Source organism: Callorhinus ursinus, unplaced genomic scaffold, assembly GCF_003265705.2.
Source record: "Callorhinus ursinus isolate GAN/ISIS: 27379988/994484 unplaced genomic scaffold, GSC_fseal_2.0 scaffold8, whole genome shotgun sequence".
Taxonomy (NCBI): Eukaryota; Metazoa; Chordata; class Mammalia; order Carnivora; family Otariidae; genus Callorhinus; species Callorhinus ursinus.
This window is the reverse complement of record NW_027397070.1, coordinates 47,966,687-47,986,843: the sequence shown is the minus strand read 5'-3', so window position 1 is coordinate 47,986,843 and position 20,157 is coordinate 47,966,687. Positions and strand designations below refer to the sequence as shown.

Genomic DNA, 20,157 nt, shown 5'->3' with positions numbered 1-20,157 from the left:
GGTGGTGTCGCCACTGGAATGGGTTGTCCACCCCTCATTTGCAGTCTCTAAGATGGGGAACTAGGTGATGTCCTCAGTCTCAGATCTCAGGAAAAATGGTGGTACCCTTCCTGCAGAATAATTCAAGTTCCCACATGTGACATACTGAAGAATATGCCTTGAGAACTTTAGGGCAGAATTAGGGAACTTAGGCAAAGGAACACAAAAGAAGACAATATATATTGTCCAATGTGCATTATCCACTGAGCAGTGGTCAAGGGCAGGCAGGGCTGGAGTCAGGCTAATCTTGGGTTCAAAACTCAGCTTTACCACCTTTTATTCGCTGGGTAACTATGGGCAAGTTATTAAACCCTCTGGGCCCCAATCTTCTCATCTATAAAAAGGGCTAAAATACCTTCCCCAAAGTTATGAGAATCAACGAGGCAAATGTATGTTAATCTCCTCATCCCCTTCTCGCTCTTGTGCAGTGAATGAATGCGTGCAGTGTCACTGACAGGTAGGAAACACTCAAAAAGTGCCTCTTGTCATTATTACCACCACCCAAACTCCTACCCCACCGACGCCAGTCCCACCCAGGGCTTACCTGTGACTGGCCACACTGTGCATGTTTTCAGAGCAGTGGTAGACAGCCATGGAAAACAAGCACTAAGCGCAGGTCTCGGCCATAGGCTATCTGCTAATCAGCACGTTGCCCCTCTTGCGTCCTCTCCCCCTTGGACTCTGGACCCAGGTCTCCTTCTGAATTCCAGCCAACGATTTTCTACAATGAGCAGAAAGGATCCTGGCCTGTACCTCTCTCTCCATCTCTGTTCCTCTCCCCTCCTCCCTGCTTTATTTTGGCCCAGGAAACGTGTCCCCAGCATGTCAACAGCAGTGGGAAGTAACCTAATTAGTAGTTATTTGATAGACTGCCCACCCTCATGTCCCACTGGCAATCCAGCAGCCTTTTTCTGCAGACAGGAAAATATTTCCTTGCTAATTAATCTGAGCACAGGGATTTGAGCTTGGACCAAGGCAGGGAAATCCATCTCCACGAGTCTTGTTCAATTGCATCTGTTTCCCTGCAATCATTTCCTTCCCCCTGACTCCCCCTGCTCCAACCCACCCCTCTCGCATCTCATCTTCTACCTTTATTAAGGCTGGTTACCCTGATGACTTTCTCGCATGCCCCCAGTGGCCCTCTCACGAAGAGGCTGTTCTCTGAGGACGTGCTTTGGGTTGATTTTCCTCCAGCACCAGGTGCTGCCCAACGATAGGCGAGTTCACGCCCCTAAGCTCAGGGTGGAAGAGACACCAGTGGCCCTGTCTGTTCTGCTCCCAGGCCCCATCAGAATAGCACACACCTCACTGCAGTGCCCCCTGCCCCTGCAATCCACACTCCCAAACAAATACAGACATCTCACTGTCGTTTTAAATAAGGTTCAGCTTCTGTCCCTGGGCCCTGCCCTGGTCCTCTGTAGAATTGTCTATTTGCATCCGAAGAGGTTCCTAAGAAAGGGGCAACCACACACATCATTTCACACGTGTTTTCTCCCTAGTAGCTTCTGCCCTGTCTGCTTATTTCTCCAGAATGCACACTGGACAAGGGCAGTGGGAAGGGGGACTTGGCGTTGATGGGTGTCTGTGAAGGGAGGGAGGGTCATCTACAATGAGATGGTGATGAATTCATTTCTGTTGGATAAGCTTGGGATCAATGGAAAGAAAGCTGTCTTTGCCCAATATTAACTTATCAGACAAACACAAAGATTTCATGTGTGTGTGTGTGTTGTAATGTAGCAGATGACCAGTTGTTTTTGTCTGCTCAGCATACCCTTTTTCTGGATAACTTCACTCCAGTTTTGCTTTGGAGAGCTGTCCCACGCCCATTTCTTGTGGCCTTGGTATTGTCAGTAACAAGACTTAAGCTAGGCCAACAGGATGCTCTCTCCGTGGTGCTGAGTCTTGAACTAGGTGCCCCAAAGGCTGTAAACAGCAAAGCACAGCCAGATCTTTAGCTGCCCTAGCTCTTGGCCTCTCTGAGGCTTGGCCCTTCCTGCAAGCTCCTCCATCCTTCCAGTACATTCCAGTTTTGCTTAGGTTTGTTTGGTCAGTTTCTATTGTTTGCAACCAGACAACTATGGAGATGATGACTACAAAACCTGGACAGTCTAAACCTCCCTTCCCCCTCTTATTTCCTAAGAACAGGTTGGTGGGAATGTTCTTTATTCAGAGGTTGGGTGATTTTAGAAGGAAATTATGAAGTAGGAGGCTGAAGGTTAACATTCCTCTTCCCTTGTCATGTCCCTGAGTCTCTTCCTTCTCAGACTGTTTCTCAGAAACTTTCTCCACCTCCCTTGGGAACCATAGCCCACATAGGAAAGGCTCTCTCTCCTGGCTCCAACCTTCCTGTCCCTGTGCAATGTCCCCTGGGTCTGAGCCTGTCGTTCTGGAGTAGACGACCAAACCCTGACAAGATGGTCAGGATGGACTTGAATCCACCTAAGTGCAATCCATACAAAGGGACTCTGGGCCCTGTGGTGGATGCGGGTCCCTCTGCGTAAAACCCCTCCTCAGTAAGCTAAATCAGCATAAGCTACAGGAAAGGTGGATGCTTCATCTACTGGCCCGTTAAAGTAGACACATACATAGTTCCCCCAAAAGTTTAATTTGGGGGGATAACACAGTCTAAACCCAACTTGAAAAGAGCAATGTTTTCTCACTTATGAAGGCATCTTCCCCCTTCCCTCAGATGGTGCTTCCTAGTATCTGAACGAAGTATTTGTTCTCCTTCTTGCTCCATCTGGGTCCCACCTATCAGACAAATTTGCCCTGGAGAGCTGTCCCACTCCCATTTCTTGTGGCCTTGGTACTGTCAGTAACAAGACTTAAGCTAGGCCAACAGGATGCTCTCTCCGTGGTGCTGAGTCTTGAACTAGGTGCCCCAAAGGCTGTAAACAGCAAAGCACAGCCAGATCTTTAGCTGCCCTAGCTCTTGGCCTCTCTGAGGCTTGGCCCTTCCTGCAAGCTCCTCCATCCTTCCAGTACATTCCAGTTTTGCTTAGGTTTGTTTGGTCAGTTTCTATTGTTTGCAACCAGACAACTATGGAGATGATGACTACAAAACCTGGACAGTCTAAACCTCTCTTCCCCCTCTTATTTCCTAAGAGCAGGTTGGTGGGAATGTTCTATACTAGCCTTAACATTGGTTTTCCTTGCTCTCAAGGATGAGTTCTGGACTAAAGTCTAAAGGTTCCACAGTCTCCCTCTGGGAGACTTTGCCAATTCTTCCAGAGCTGAAAGAAGAATTCATTAAAAGGGAAGAATAATTTCGTAATAACAAATTTATGTTATCCTTACTTCCAGGAGAGAAACTGCAGAATTTCACTATTTAAAGAGCACGCTATCTAATCCAGATTAGTTCCCCTTATTTCCAGTGTTAGTGAGGTAAAATCTGGATCACTTTCCTGTTGTGGGACAAAGTCCTGCCAACCCTCGAGGCAGGGCCATGTTCTATGGCATATGAGGCTTCCTTGACTTGGAAGCATTTCCTGAGGACACCATCAGAGATTATTTTCACCTGCTCAGGGCCCACGACTCCCCTGATGACATTGCCTTCCCTGGCTACCAGCTACTTAAAGAATAAAGCTCCTCTAGACCTAAAGAACACATAGTTCCCATTGTTCTCTTGGACAGGGACTCCTAAAGGGGAAGAGACCTTTTCCTGGGGGTGTTTGCAAATCTCTTTTCACCAAATCATTATTTTAATCTCAGTCTCAATCTATGTCTGAGGTGACATGAGAAAGCCATGTAAGCTCCCTTGATGACCTGAGAACCTGAGTGGCTCACCCCTCGGGTGCCGTATAGCAAAGAGGTCAAGAGCAGAGGCTCCAGAGTCTAGCCGCCTAGGTCCAAATCCTGGCTCAGCTATTACTTGTTCATGGGTTATCTATTGCTATATAACCAATAATCCCCACACTCAGCAGCTTCAAACAACACTTATTATCTCACAGTTGCATGGGCGTGGGACCCACCGAGCTGGGTCCTCTGGCTCAGCATCACCCAAAGGCTACAGGCAAGGTGTCCAAGCAGCCATAGCAGTCATCTCGAGTCTCTACTGGGGGTGAGTCACCTCCCAACTCGCTCACATCATTTTCGGCAGGTTTCAGTCCCTTGTGGCCGAAGCCACCCTAAGTCCCTGAGGCTTCTCCACTGGGCAACTCACCATGGGGCAGCTTGCTTCATCAGAGCAAGTGACCCAAGAAGAGCTGGGAAGAGAGGGGATGGAGGGAGTGAGCATGACAAAGGCCACAGTCTTCTGTGGCCGAATTTCTAAAGCGTCATCCCCTCACTCTTGTCATATTCTGTTCATCAGAAGCAGGTCACTAGAGCCAGCCCACGTCCAAGGATGCCCAGGGGTATGGATGCCAGAGGTAGAGATCAGTACGGGCATCTTAGAGGCTGCCTGCCCAACCCGAAGTCATTTGACTTCGGCAAGTTATCCAACCTCTCAGCGCTTCAGTCTCTCCGCCTGTAAAATGTTGATAATTAATAGCTCCTAGCCTCCGGAGATATTGTGTAGATGAAGTATATGAATGCAGGTAAAGAACTCAGGATAGTGTCTGGGAAGAGTATGTGCTCAATACATGTCAGCAGTGGCAGATATTAGAGGACGGGGCAAGTAACAGAACGGGTTTGAGATCCTAGTGTGTACCCAACAAACTAGGCTCCTACCTGTTCTGCTGCAGCTGCAGATGACCTTCCAGTAGCCCAGAGCGGGAGGTGGGTGGGTGCGGCTGATGCGTCATAAGGATGAGAATGTTGGGACGGGACGGGGCGGGGGAGGGGGATGAAAGGGGGAGGAACCTGGCAAGCTGGGCTATTCCTGGATCCCAGATCTTTGCCTCCTAAACGGACCCAGTGTTCAGGTTTATCTTACCGGCGGCATCTATGTATTGTGAGCCTTTCCTAGGTACTAGGAACTGTGCAAAGTGCCCTGCAGGCACCATCTCATTTAATCTTCATGACATCCCTGTCAAGCAGGTACTATTACTACCCCCAATTTACAGACCGTGTATACTCCTATGGGGAGGATTGTAAATAAGGGTTTTAGAGATTGAACACTGAAGTTCAGAGAGGTTAAGAAACTTGCCTGGGGTCGCACAGCTCTGAAGTGGCACAGTGAGGAGTCAAATCGAGGTCCGTCTGGCTCAAAGCTTGTATCCCCTGCACTAACAGGCAGGGGCCAGAAGAGAACAGAGAACACACTCACAGCATCTCCATTCTCTCATGCTTTGAATCCCATGCCCTGGCCTCCTCAGTGTGACAAGCAGGTTCTCTGGCCTCTCTGGATCTGTACATGCCCTTTCCAGCCTCCTCTCTTCCACCCCTGCAACCCAAATGTAGCCCTTACGAGGGTCGAGCTCCAGATAACCTGCCTCAGCCCCCTCGGCCCCTCATACCACCTGTCTTAACAGCAATCTCGGTGTCACTACAAAAACCCTATTCTGCTCCGTTAGATTTCTTGCGGTGGGCACAACCTGACTCCACACGCTTTCCAAAGTCACCTTTCTTCTCCACCCTCACATTAAACCTCTTTCTCGAGATTATATTCATCTATCTTGAGCTCATGAGCTGGCCTCGCTGACCCCTAATCCTTTGGACATCACTGAGACCTTCCCTCCCACCGACCACTAGGTCTAGACCCCTTAGCACACCCCCCCCCACAACACACCAACGGGATGCTGGGGGCCCTGACAAGTGGTCCTCCCGGAGGAGAGGAGAATTTTCTCTGCCCCATCACCAAGATGGAAGAGAAGGCCAAAGGCCCAGAGGAGGGACAAGAGAATGATGGAGTCCTCCGTATAGACAGGAGGGGAGAGACTGTGCTCCAGGGGGGCTATAAATTCCCTTCTAATTCCAAATAATTCCGATTACACGGATGAGTAGTTTTCAATCAGGAAGATAATCTCAGAGATAGATGGCGGGATAATTGTTCGTAGCGCCGACGTAAATATTGTGTCGTTTCTATTAATCTCCGTGAATCGGCTGTCAGAGGTGTCACTCATTCATCACAACAAATTAAAAATAAAATTTTAAGAGAGAAAGTCACGCCTGGGGGTGGGGTGGAAGAGGCTGGAGTCGCTTCGGGAACTGTGAATAAGAGGGGGAGGTGTAGCCAGCAAGCTGTTGCCGGAAATAAATTTGGCTTACCTATTTAATATATTTATTTATGAAAGCAAACGGTAACAAGGGCTGTAGATCTCTATTAACCTCCCTATAGGGTGTGCACATATGTGAGCATGGGCGTGCATGCACATGCACGGGTGGGGGGGGGGTGCGGAGAGGGCGTCCTGTTAACACCGCCCTGAAGTGAGACCAATCTTCAGATCCATCTGGACCAGAGCATGTACATCCTAGACGCGGGTCACCTGAGTTCTGCACACCCTGGCCTCACCTAGCCAATAAGGGGCGGTGGAACAGGTGGAGATCTGGGCAGATCTGACCCCCATTCATAGCAGAGATCAACGTGGAGAGAAGCAGTAACTGGCCCACGGTGGTGTTCCTGAAATTGGCTCGGGATGTTCTGCAATGCTGTGGTCTTGCAGGATTACTCGCAGACCCAGAGGCATAAATCCAGAGTAAAGATATATATATATATATATCTTTGGAGATATACCCAAGACGTAAGAGCTCATTCTTTTGTTTCTCACTTATTTAGATTCCTCGAAGTATGGGGTCCCTCCTGAGAAGGCACACTGTTCCCAGAACCTTCCCCTCTACACCATACCCCCTCCATGCCTAAACACCATGGCTGCAGATATATTTGGACACCAGCGGAATTTTGCCCCTGCAATGAGGCATAGTCTCCAGCGTCATCGTGAAATGATCAGCTCTATTCTTCATATATGTACTTATTTTCAGCTTCCCTAGAAAATAAATCCCTCTTCTTTCCCTGGGGTGGGGGAGAGAAATCCCTTGTCTAACCGGTCCTCTGTTTTTAGTACCATCTATCTTCTCATTTTCAAAATACCTGGTGCCTCTAACACTTAAGCTCTTCTGGGGCACTGCGTAAGCTGCCCCTGGGTTCCTCTCTTGAGCCTGCCTCGACCACCCCTCTGGACTTAGGCCTCAGGGTTCCCTGAAGCGGTCAGTAGCCACTGTTCGTTGGTTTTCCCACTTCCGGTATTTAATTACTAGCATGTCCTCCTCATTCTCATTATCCTTATGGATCCACGCCTCTTGAAAATCTATTTACTGCCCATTTAGCTGGGTTTGGGGGAAGGAATGGTAATAAATGTATGTTTCTGTTTGCTATACTTAATCCTGGGTCTCAACAGCCTTCTTATAATAAATATGCTTGTGTTTTTCCTACAGCCAATGTGACAGACAGAGCTGGGCCTTCGCCAGCCTGACTTCTCTTCTTAGGCACTCATGGAGGCTAGACCTCCCAGTCCCCCTTGTCGTTTGGGATCAAGGGGCTGAATTTTCAGGAATGGGGTTGTAAGGTCAGTGAACTCTGCTCACTTGTTCCCTTCCTCCCAGCCCCTTCATCCTCAAGAAGGAAAGAAGTCAGAGATAGCTGGGGAGCCAGGCAGAAGCAGCGGGATCTCCAAGTCTGTTTTGGAGGGGAACTACCTGACCCACATCAGACTGTGAGGTAAACACACAGTCAAGCTTTACCGTGTTAAACTCCTAAGAATTTATGGTTTATTTGTTGTTGCATCATGGCCTGGGATAACCTGACTAATACAACTGCTTTTTATAGCATACGGTAGTGAAAGCCACGGGCATATTCCCAAGAGATGGTTGTATCAGGGCGGGGGGCATGCGAAGCCATCCAGTCAAAGTACACAGCTCTTGGGTAGTTCTGGCTTGACCCAGGGGTGCAGTGTGGAATATCTGGAGAAACTATCAGACTATAAATGCTCCAGACAGTTCTCCATGAGACTTACATTTTGAAATCAAAGTTCTTGTAGGAGTTGGCCAGTTAAATCTTTGAGGTTATATTCCTTATCAAGAATTTGTAAGGCAGATATTGTGCTTCTAGTTCAGTGTTGAAACATAATATGCTTTGAAAATGAGCCAGCCGGGAGGTGGGATTAACATCCTCTTATGAAAGTGAAGTTGCTAAACCAGTACTCATGCTTGAACAGAAGGCCAGCTTTGGGGCTTTTGGAAAACAACAGACCAAGGGAACCCATCAAACAGCCAAAGTGTTCTTCACACTGCAGTTTTAGCATTCCTCCAAGACCTGTGCAGGGAGGGGGAGCCCCAAGATGGATGGTCACACTGGACATCTGTGTTTTATGTGTCCATTGGTTATTCCTGCCTCCTCTGGCAAGAATCACTTAAGCTTCTTCTGAGGACCTCCCCGCCTCTTGCTACCAGTGTGGGTTATGTGGGCGCTGACCCTGCCTACCCACGGACATGTGACCCAGGTCTGGCCAATCAGCATGGCGGGTTCTCTAGACAGTGGTTGGTTCAGGATGAGCATGAGATCTCAGTACACTTGAGGAGAGTAAACCCTGGGGATTTTGCTGAAACTATTGGGTAAGAACTGTTGTTTCCCTGGGGTTGTTAAAGTGAATGAACATGAGCCTGGAGTTGCTGAAAACCCCATTGTCATCACTAGGCGAGCAGTTTTTCTGGGACTGAAACTAACCCAGAGGAAAGCAGGGCCCAGAGACAGAGGGGTCAGAATCACCGCACTTGAGACCCTAGATTCAGACAAACTTAAAGCCCTTTCTATCTCTAGATCTGTGTGTCTTGCCTTCCTTCCTTCTTTTCTTTTCCTTTCTTTTTGCCTTGGCCACTCTGGGTTGTGTTTTTGTTTTTGTTTTTTTTTTTTTTTTAAGATTTTATTTATTTGACAGAGAGAGAGACAGCGAGAGAGGGAACACAAGCAGGGGGAGTGGGAGAGGGAGAAGCAGGCTTCCTGTGGAGCAGGGAGCCCGATGCGGGGCTCGATCCCAGGATCCTGGGACCATGACCTGAGCCAAAGGCAGACACTTAATGACTGAGCCACCCAGGCGCCCCTGGGTTGTGTTTTTGCACTTGCAGTGAGAAGGGTCTTGACCCAGGAAGATTTTTCAGCCATCTGAGGCTCCTAGTAAACTCCAAAGACATTCCTGGATTCATAAATAAAAATGAAGAACTGGCATAGGAAGGAGCACTAGACACCACCTGAACCCCAAAGATTGCCCTCACTATCCCTTCAGCGTAATTCACTCCCCTTGCTGTTAATATTAATAGAAGACCTGCATCTCCATTATGCTTCTGGCTGGGGTGAGTTTGTTTTTGTTTTTAGCCAGACTCCTTGGCATTCAGACAAACATTCGGAAATGTATATGGAGGCAGACCATTACAAAAAAAATCTATGTGGTGGGGCGCCTGGGTGGCTCAGTCGTTAAGCGTCTGCCTTCAGCTCAGGTCATGATCCCAGGGTCCTGGGATCGAGCCCCGCATCGGGCTCCCTGCTCAGCGGGGAGCCTGCTTCTCCCTCTCCCACTCCCCCTGCTTGTGTTCCCTCTCTCGCTGTGTCTCTCTCTGGCAAATAAATAAATAAAATCTTAAAAAAAATGGTAACTATATATTAAAATTGGTCACAGAGGCATAACATTTTAACTATAGCTGATTCAGAGGAACTTCTCCTCTAGTATTATTTCTATACGAATATACACAAAGAAAAGGTGATTTGAAAATTCCTAATTTTATTTAAAAGATAAAGGAAAAAAGAAACTATTGTGATATAATAAACTTTTTCCTGTCACCATTTTAAATTCCTACTAGTGGAGAAAAATCAAGTTAAAAATATTATTTTTGAAAATTTTTAGTCATGCTTTTATGTAAAAAGTCTGAGGTACATTTCTAAATAGGTGCATAAGCTATATTTTTTAAGTGTTTGAAAATTGTCATTTTTGTGAATTGCTGTCTTTGAATTTATGATCACTTTATAAATATTTCCATAGCTCACTATAGTTTTACATACCTTTCGTAATAAAATGCCAGAATATAAAAAAAAAAAACATATCTATGTGGTACAGGGAGAGGCCACATCTCACAAACCCTTAAACCCTATAATTTCACTGCTATCCATGGTGCTTGGTATCTGTCTCTTTTTATAAGTCAAATCACTTCTTTAAAAAAAACAGAAACAGAAGTTGTAGCAATAGCGGCTCTTATTTATTGAGTGCTCACTATGAATCAGGCCCTTAACTTTCACAGTGGGCCTGTGAAGTAGATCTCATTATACCCACTTTACAGACGGGGATACTCAGTAGTTAAGTAACTTGCCCCAGGCCTGTAGCTAGTGAGTGGCATAATTAGGATTTTAAAAGCTGTTTTTGAAGTATAATTTACATATCATAAGATTTACCCATTTTAAATGTACAATCCAGTGATTTCTAGTAAGTTACAAGTTGTGCAACTCTCCCCACCTAGTTTTAGAACATTTCCACCCCCCTAAAAAGATCACCTTTGTGCCCATTTGCAGTAGACTCCCTGTCCCATCCCTTACCCTTCACCCCCAGCCCCAGGCAACCACTCATGTGCTTTCTGTATCTAGAGATTTGCCTTTTCTGGACCTTTGATATAAATGGAATCATACAGCATGTGAGCCTTTGCGTTCTGGCTCCTTTTGCTTAGCAGAAAGGCTTGTCCATGTTGTAGCATGCATCAGCACTTCGTTCCTGTTTATGGTTGAATCGTAGTCTACTGTATGGATCTATCAGATTGTATGTATCCATTCATCAGTTGATGGACATTCGGATTATGACTGCTCTTGGGCTGTTATGAATAATGCTTCTAAGGATACTTGCATACGTGTCCTTGTGTGGACAAATGTTTTCATTTCTCTGGGGTAGATCGATACCTAGGAGTGGAATTGCTGGATTTTATTTTGGACTTGAGTCTAGGTCTGTCTTACCCCAAAGCTTTAACTTACTACCCTCTGCTCATTTTGTTCTTCCCTTAAAATCAGTCTCTGGCAACTCAAACCCTTAACCAGGACATTCCCTTCCACTTATCACCCTTCTCCTACGCAGAGAAATCTGATTTCCACTGGGTGAGACACTGAGAAGGCGTGCTCTGATGAGAGCTGCGTGGAAGAAAGCCCCCTCTTCAAAAGCATGGGCAGAGACAAGGGCTGTGGCTGACCCCGGCTGCGACCCCAGCCGCCTTCATCCTCAAGGACAGAAGGCTGTATCACACTCCTGGGATGTTTCAGCACAGCTGCCTTTGTCCTCAGGCCACACCTGACCTCCGTCCCTGGTCAGCAGGCAGAGTGATGACCAGGTCCTCTCTCCACCTGATTCTTCCATGCCTTCCAAATGGAAGTGACACTTCGAGCTTGGGGAGTGGGGTGAGGGTGGAGGGAGGAATGGAGGGCTGACAGACACCTGCTGTCAAGGACTGTCAAAACACTACTGATAATAGCTTTGCTCCCCGCCCCCCCCCAGCCCGGGTCAGGTTCAGGATTAACACTGCTGCTTTCTGCATGTGGTGACCAGCTCTCAATGGAGTCTTTGAGGAGCAGCCCAGTGTTTGTCATCGTGCTGTCTGGCCTGCCGGGATGACCCAGGGCCGTAAGCGTGGGGGTATGTGGGAGAGAACAGCATGGATGCTGGGTGAGGGAGGCTACAGAAGAGAATGCTTTGTCTTCCCCCCCTTGACTGTAAGTTTCTTGAGAGCAAAGACTGCTTGCCATACCCACGTTAAGTGGCATATAGCGGGTGCTCAGTAAGTATTTGTGGGATGAAGGAACGGGTGAAGGAATGAATGATTATTTGGATAGCTTTTTTTGTAAATTTTTTTTTAAGATTTTGTTTATTTATTTGACACAGAGAGACACAGCAAGAGAGGGAACACAAGCAGGGGGAGAGGGAGAAGCAGGCTTCCCGCTGAGCAGGGAGCCCGATGCGGGGCTCGATCCCAGGGCCCTGGGACCACAGCCTGAGCTGAAGGCAGACGCTTAACGACTGAGCCACCCAGGCGCCCCGCAGAAGCAAGCTCCTGGAAGTTCAACAGCGGAGGCAGTTACTAACCAAATAATCACCATCACTCTCCAGCCGGTTGGGGGTGTCCCAGCCCTGGGATGGGGTGTCTCTTCAGAACACACAAGACATGGGAGGCATGGGGTGGAAGGATCAGCCAGTTCTGTTTACAGCCTCTATGATGAAAGTAAGAGTGCAGGCTGCGGCATCATCAAACTCCAGGCTTCTCTGTGGCTCTACCGCGGCTGTTTGCTTAGAGAAAAGAGCCTTGGGGGCTTGAGTACCCATCGGCTCTTACCCTTCCACCTCTCCTTGACAAGCAGCATCTGGGCCTTCCATGTAGGAGAGGCCATCAGTGGCGGCTCCACGCCCTCTGCCGCCACCAGGGGAGATCTATCTGCCTTGAAAACCTATGTGTTGAGGGCCACTAGGGTATGTTAAGGACCATGAAAAGTCATCAAAATGCAGAGGTGATGAAGGTGTCTTCTCTTCTGGCTGATGTGGCAGTTTAGAATATCCTTTCCTCCCACTATTTCCAGATCTAAACCGTGGGGCAGTGTTCTAAGACTTCCTTCAGAACTTCTAGTCACATATCACTCCACATAAATCAGACCCTACTGCAATTTACGTGGCTTCTCTGAGCCTCAGTTTCCTCATATGTATAATGGGAATAATAATAATACTTACCATTCCCAGTTGTGGAGAGGGGTAAACAAGCTGACATGGGTGAAGTGCCAGGCACAATGGCCAACTATTATTAGCATCTTCTTTTCCCTTGCTCCACAAGGCTGACTTTATCTAGGAACTGAGACCATGAAGCTCACCCTACCCTTATCCTCCCACCCCACCACATTATCACCCCAGCACAGAATGTATAATACATTCTCCTTGGCATCTGTGCCCCTCCAAAAACTTAGTCATCTTGCAACCTTCTAGATGCAAGACTCCACCCTGTCCCATGGTTAATATCAGGTGGCTTGCAACGGTGATGCTCGTGACTCCTTGATGCTAAAGCTGTGAATCAAAGCCTCAACTCTCCCCAAGAGCATCCTCCTATCAGCCTTGATCACCACCATGATCATTACTATTTTCACAGCAGCTTCTCAAGCACATTTCATTCTGCTATGCTAACAGTCATTAATGTCAGGAATAAATCTTCTGGAAGTCAGCAGGCAGCTCTCCAAGAACTCAAATGGTATCTTTTCAGGTGATTCTGCCTTAAAAAAAAAAACCAAACAATGAATGAATATGTTTTCCAAAAAGGTTGAGGCTTTGTGTCCTGCTCTGAGGGTCATTATCCCTCCATCAACTCCTGGCAATAAATCAGAACATCTTTCTTTCCTCAAAATATACCTAAGTAGTGGATTCATCATTTAGTTGGCTGTCCAGCATATAATCCCCCTACCTGTTACCATCCCAGTGTGGAAAGTCCCCATTGGGTGCCTTCTTGGGAGCATGTGCCCATCATTTACAGGGAATCCCCCATGGGGTACCTTCTTGGGAAAGAGAGCCCCTGCCCATCACAATGGAGAATCCCCCATAGGGTGACATCTTGGGGCTAGGGAGCACCTATGGGGATTTCCCAGGGGGTGATATCTTCAGGGAAGTGGGGGCCTGTCCATTATTAAGGAAGCTGGAGTTCAATTCTGACTCTTTCAGTCCATCTCCAACAGTGAGCAAGAATGTGAGTCTGAATTGGTCAATCATATACTCTTTCCCGGAGCAAGTAAGACAAAGATGTAGGAGAGCTGGAGGCCACATTTATCTCAGCAAACACTGCAGGGCACAGACCAGCCGGTTCCTGCTTAGGTGGCTCTGGTTGAAGTTCCTGCTGTTCAATCCTCAAAACAGCCCCCTGCCCCTGATTCCTGACATTCCCAAGCCTGGCTCTCCCTTCTCCTAATAAATTTGTGAGCCCTCAGTGTCCCTTTAGAAAATTCCCCTTTATCTGTAAGAGAGCCAGAGCCAATTTCTATTGCTTGCAACCAAGAATTCTGCCTGATACAATTTGCATTATAATAGCTACCATGTAGTTAGTGCTTTCTGAATGTGGAACACTGTACATCTCGTGGTATGACTACAACTGCCTTTGTATGAATTACAAGGAGACATCCTATGTGGGCTGGAAAATTTTGAAAAACTTTCCCCCTCTGACAGATAAATTGTAAAAGATGCCCCTCCACTATGCTGACACAGCTGTACATGGAAGCCACGGGGCTCAGCAGCAGATCATGTGGTGGGTCCTTTGGGCAAGAGCAACCTCAAGGCATACCTGGCAGTGTTGATGCAATTCCTATAACTACTCTTCAAAACAGGTGTTCTCCACTGTTTCTAGGAAACCAAGGCCCAGAGACATTAAGTGACTTACTCATTTTGCTCAGCTAGCGAATAGCAGACCCAGGAGACAGATCAAATCTGCCTGACTCCAGAACTTTCCAATGACACAGCACTGCCTTCCTACGGCAAGAATCGCAGACACATGGAGATGGGCCTAGCTACTGGGGTTAAAGAACCAAGAATGGACAGAGAGTGAAGCCAAGGAAAGATGATTTTAGGGTGAGAGCCGGCCCTTCCAGTCAGTGGCACCTGCTGCCCAGAGTCCACAGGCATTTGTTCAAGGCTGTCTGATCAGCATTGGAGTGGGGGTTGGTCATAAATACACTGTACCTACTGAAGTTCATCAGATAAGACAGCAAAGCCATGAGCACATGAAATTCCATCTCCCTGCTGCTTCTCTTTCCAATATAAGCTAGAGTAAAGAAAGGTACGTAAAATACAACTTCCTATGACCCAGCAATTCTACTCTTAGATTACCCAAGAGAAATAAAAACATATGTCTATAAAAATATTTCAACATAAATGTTCATAGCAGTTTTGTTCATCATAACCCCAAACCAAAAACAACCCATATATCTACCAACTAAAATTGGATAAACAAATTATGGTATATCCATACCATGGAATTTTGCAATCAAAAGGAACATAATAAAAAAAAATTTTTAAAAAGCAAAAACAAAAAACAAAAGGAATAAGCCACTGATATGGGCAACAAGTTGGATGAACCCCATAAACATGAGATGAGAGACAGCAGCCAGACACTAAAGACTACATAGGGTGTGATTCCATGTAAGTGAAATCCAAGACCAGACCAGACTAATCCATGGTGAAGGAAGTCAGAACACTGGTTGTCTCTGGTGGGGTGGGGCCAGGGGACTGACTGGAAAGGGGGACGAGAGAACTTTCTGGGGTGATGGAACTATTCCATACCTTGTTTGGGGTGGCACTTTCATAGGTGTACCCCTTGTCATAATCCGTGGAACCGAACTGATCTGTGCATTTTATCATGGGTGCATTATAACTGAATTGTTATTTTTGAAAAAAGAAGAAAAGTCCAGGAGCCGCTCTTCTCTGGGGCTTAGAATGCCACATGTCTCCCCTCCCCCACAGGTGTGGCCGACCTACAGGTGACACCTGGCGCTCCCCAGACCCGCTCTCCGCCCTCAGGCGAGTCCAGTTATCCTGAGCCTCCAGCCTCATCACCCTGAATGATCCAATTATCTCTGAAGGCTTCTAGTGGGGGAAGAAGAAACCTCTCAACATCCAAAGGAGCTCCTCGGCTTCGGTTACAGTTTTTTTTTTTTTTAAATGTTTTATTTATTTATTCATAAGAGTCAGAGGGAGAGAGAGAGAGAGAGGCAGAGGCATCCCTCCCCTAGCAGGGAGCCCGATGCGGGACTCGATCCCAGGACCCTGGGATCATGACCTGAGCCAAAGGCAGACGCTTAACCATCTAAGCCACCCAGGCGCCCCCGTTACAGTTGTTCCATGGAGGCTGCCCATCCATCTGGACCGCGCCAACAGATACAGCCTCGGAGGGTGAGGCCACAGCTCAGGTCTTCTGGTCCAGGGTGGCTCTTGAGGGAAAAAGACCCATTTGTCTCGGCCTAAACTGAAGAAGGCAGCTGAAATTCCAACCGGCCGCAGGGAAGCACTTGATGAAGTATTTGGAATTTAAGGGGGTGGGGGGCCTCCTCTCTCCTGAGAGGCCTTGTCTTGTGAAGAAAGAACACATGCTTTGAGGCCGAGACGCGGGCTCAGATGTCAGCTATGCCACTTACCAGGAGTGTGGCTGGGAGCAGGTGACAGCCTCTCTGAGCTGGGAATGATGCCCGCTTAGACTCCTACCTATGAAGTCCCTACCCACCCTCACCCTGAGCTAACACATGCTAACACATGGTCCCCAGGCTGCTAGTCAGGAAGGCAGAGACCACATCTGCTCTCTTTACCCACTATCTTCAGTAAACACAAAACACAGACCAGGGCACAGAGTGAGCATTCAGTACATATTTGTGAATGAACAAATGCATAATCACAAGAAAGACGGTTTTAAACTTATTCTCCCCAGAACCAGGAATGTGATGAAACATGGTATGTAGCTATATATTGCTAACGATAGGAGATGTTTCTGCACAAAGACATGTTCATAGACATTATCATTACAGTGAAACCCACAGAATTTTATTTCCAGTTGGGATCCAGCCACAAGCGAGCATCTGGCAAAAGCATTATTTTTCATTCAAACAACGTGCAGCTCTAAGTGGCATGTGCCCATAATAGAGCATATGCCTTTTTACTTTTAAAAGCTCAATAAATAATTTGTGATATCTTTAATGGAGATGAAATTAAATTAATACTATCAGGTTTTATTTTTTATGCAACGCACATTTTCAACATTTATTTTAAAGTAGCTCAAGGTCTGTAAAATCCAGTGCTTTGAAATGGTTAATTTTGGGGTTAATTTCCATACTAATTTAAGCTATAAACATGATTAGGAAGTAGATCTACTGCCAAATCTATATATAAATGTATTCTGAAATCAAAGGTGCATTTGGGATTATTAGTGGATATAGATTTCCATGGCAAAGGAGCCCTCAATGGATGGGGGGGGGTGTAAAATTGCTCCATTTTACTGGCTAAATTTTTCTGGAGGTCAGCTTTTGAAATTTCATGCCACTCCATTCACCTGCACCTCCCCTTTCTTAAAATCATTCCCTATGACTCACTTCTTCTGAGAAGCCTATTCTAAGCCTTCTTCAAGGAAAGCAAACTCAGATGTAACCCGGCCTGCCCATGAGTCCTCTCCCGAAGGACACTGAAACTCTTGAGTTGAGTTTGTGGGAACATTCTGAACAAGGAGCCAGCTCACCTCTGCTCAGGGTCTTTGCTCTGAGCTGAGCAGCCCCCTGTCCACCCAGGCTTCTCAGCCTTGAGTCAGTAATGCCTGGTATTTTTATTTCTGAGTGTATAGAGTGAGTGACACACTGTCCTGAGAAATTTTGGAAGACTGTTTCTGCTCTAAAACACCAAGCTCTCCCTCTCCCTAGCTTACACGTACAGAAACCGAAGCCCAGAGAGCTCAAAAACTTGCCCAAGGTCCCACAACAGCTAAGTGGCAGAGAGCCAAGCAGACCACCTCTGGGCTGGTATCTCACCCCATTCCACTGCAATGAACTGAGCAATCTCTGAATTTCATGTTCTTGGGTTTGGAATTCTGGAAAGGTGTCTGCAAAGAAGAACAAAGGGAAAGACCTGAAGAAGCCAGGCAGACCCACCCCTACTTACTCATAAGCAGAACTCAAGTCTTAGAGGGGAGAAATGGGACACAGCAGGGGAGTCTTCCAGAAGAGCCACATGTGTGCAGGCAAAGCCATAGCAAGAAAAATTGTACCTCTTCCATCCACCAACTTGCTATTTGTATGTCCTTCCCAGTTTACTCCTCCCCATTCCCCTCACTGTCTCACTCCAGAATTCCCTGTTCACACACCCTCCGTACCCAGCCCTGAGCCTTACGTGCCCCCACCTCAGACCCTGAGGCTTAAAACACTCTGCAGCACGTCCAATATGCAATCAACTATAATCAGCCTCTGGCCTCTATCATCTATTGAGCTCCTATGATTTCTTACAGCTGGGCCAGTTGTTGATGGAGCTAGAAGCTAAATCCCTGCCTAGAAGTTGAAGGAGATGTAGGGGAAAGGATGTGGGTTTTGGAGTCACACAGATCAGTACTTAAATCTAGCTCTCAATATACCAGCTATTTGATTGATTTATCCTCCCTGAGCCTCCATTTCTTTATTATGAAATGAGAATAACAAAACCTACCCCTCAGGGTTAATATGTGGATCAAAATAAGATGAATAGGAAAGCAGCTGGAATGGATATTTATTTTCCTTGCTCTGCATGCTGTTCCCCTTCTTCTATAACAATGCCTTGGTTTTTCTATAGGAAACCACTGTCCCCTCTTAGGCTATATGATTTGATTGAGCTGATTCTACCTTTTGTCTAGAGTGGGCAGCGAGGAAGGCGGTGTTATAGGCCAAAGTCCGGCTAATTAGAATTTCAGTGATTGGTTCAGTTATACACACATGACTGAGACTGGGCCAATGAGAATTGGCCCCAGGACTTTTCCCAGGACCACTGGGATGGAAGCTTTCTTCTTCCCAGAGTTGATGAGTTGGTATAATAACAAGCCAAGAACTATGGCAGCCATCTTACCACAAGTGAAGGGAAGCCTGCTTAGAATGATTCCAACACAGAAGAAAATGGAGATGAGTAAGGGAGAGCACAAGGTTCTAGACAACATAGGATAGGATCCAGCCCTAACAATTTAATCAACCTCAACTTTTCAGATACTGAAGATGATAAATTCTCTCTTTGGCTTTATCCACTGTGAATTGGCTACTGTTACAGACTGAAATGTGTCTCTCCCAAATTCATATGTTGAAGCCCTAATCCCCAGTACCTGAGAATATGACTGGATTTAGAGATAAGGACTTTTAAAGAGGTAATAAAGTTAAAATGGAGCCATTAGGATGGACCCCAATCCAATATGATTGGTAACCTCATAAGAGAAAATTGGACATACAGAGACACCACAGGCACACACAAAGGAAAGGCCATGTGAGAACACAGAGTGAAGATGATCATCTGCACGTCAAGGAGAAGGTATCAGAAGAACCAAACCTGACACCTTGACCTAAGACTTCTAGCCTCCAGAACCATAAGAAAATAAATTACTGTTGTTTAAGCCACCAGTCTGTGGTATTTTATTATGGCAGCTGTGATAGTTAATTTTATGTGTCAACTTGACTGGCCTATGGGATGCCCAGATAGTTGGTAAAATATAATTTCTGGGTGTGTCCTTGAGGGTGTTTATGGAACAGATTAGCATTCGATTCCATGGGCTGAGTAAAGAGATCTGCCCTCACCAGTGTGGGCAGCACATTCCAATATGTTGGGATACCTGAACGAAACAAAAAGGCAAAGGAAAGTGAATTCTCTCTGTCTTCTTGAACTGGAATGTCCATCATTTTCTGCCCTCAGACATCAGAGCTCCTGGTTTTCAGGACTCCCGTCTCTAGGGTTTTGACTTAGGACTGGGAGTTACACCATCAGCTCCCCTCTTTCTCAGGCCCATGGACGTGGACTGAATTATACCACAAGCTTTCCTCGTTCTCCAGCTTGCATATGGCAGATTGTGGGACTTCTCAGCCTCCATAACAATGTGAACCAATTCCTGTAATAAATCTCTTTATTTATCTACCTATTATTTATCTATCTACCTATCTACCTATCTACCTATTATCTCTCTCTCTCTCTCTCTCTCTCTCTCTCTCTCTATCATCTATCTATCCTATTGGTTCTATTTCTCTGGAGAACCCTGGTTAATATAGTAGCTCTAGCAAAATAATACAGTTACCAGAAGAATCTTGACTAATACAGCTTTCCTTTCTTGCAGTCTATGAAGAGAACCATAAATAGCAACCTTTCAATACTGGATATGAATATGCCAGGAGTTTCAGAGATAGGAGAGAATAGGGAGCTAAAGTAGTCAGAAAGGACTTGAGGAGGAAAAAGATAAAACCTGGGTTGGATTTTACAGAATCACTAGAATAAATAGAAGAAAAGATAAAGGCATTTAAGTAGAAGGAACAACTCAGCTAGGAATGAGTATTTTATGTATGGGAAATAAAATAATTCAGCAAACTAACCAGGGAATGATTGGGAGAGGAAAGGAAGACTGGGTATTTAGGGATTAGAGTATGGAGGGTCTTAAAGTCCAAACTGAGGAGTTTGGAATATGTGTTGTAAATGACAGAGTTCATTGTTGGTCTTGGGGTAGAGAGGTGAC

At 46.4% G+C, this 20,157-nt stretch overlaps 1 protein-coding gene across 3 annotated transcripts in view; it reads right to left on the bottom strand.

The window, feature by feature from the left end:
* Positions 1-4,756, bottom strand: part of ESRRB (estrogen related receptor beta) — a 194,972-nt gene extending 190,216 nt beyond the window's left edge. For 2 of the 3 annotated variants that reach the window (XM_073895630.1, XM_073895628.1), the window contains exons 1-2: positions 4,711-4,756; positions 584-760 (exon numbers count right to left, since the gene is read on the bottom strand). Coding sequence is in view for 2 of the 3 variants with exons in the window: in XM_073895628.1 (XP_073751729.1) it covers positions 584-633 (50 nt within the window). In the remaining variant the exon portion in view is untranslated. Of the gene's footprint in view, positions 1-583; positions 761-1,810; positions 1,945-4,710 lie in introns of those variants that run through there. The other variant, XM_073895629.1, reaches the window with a different exon arrangement.
* Positions 4,757-20,157: the final 15,401 nt, after the last annotated feature.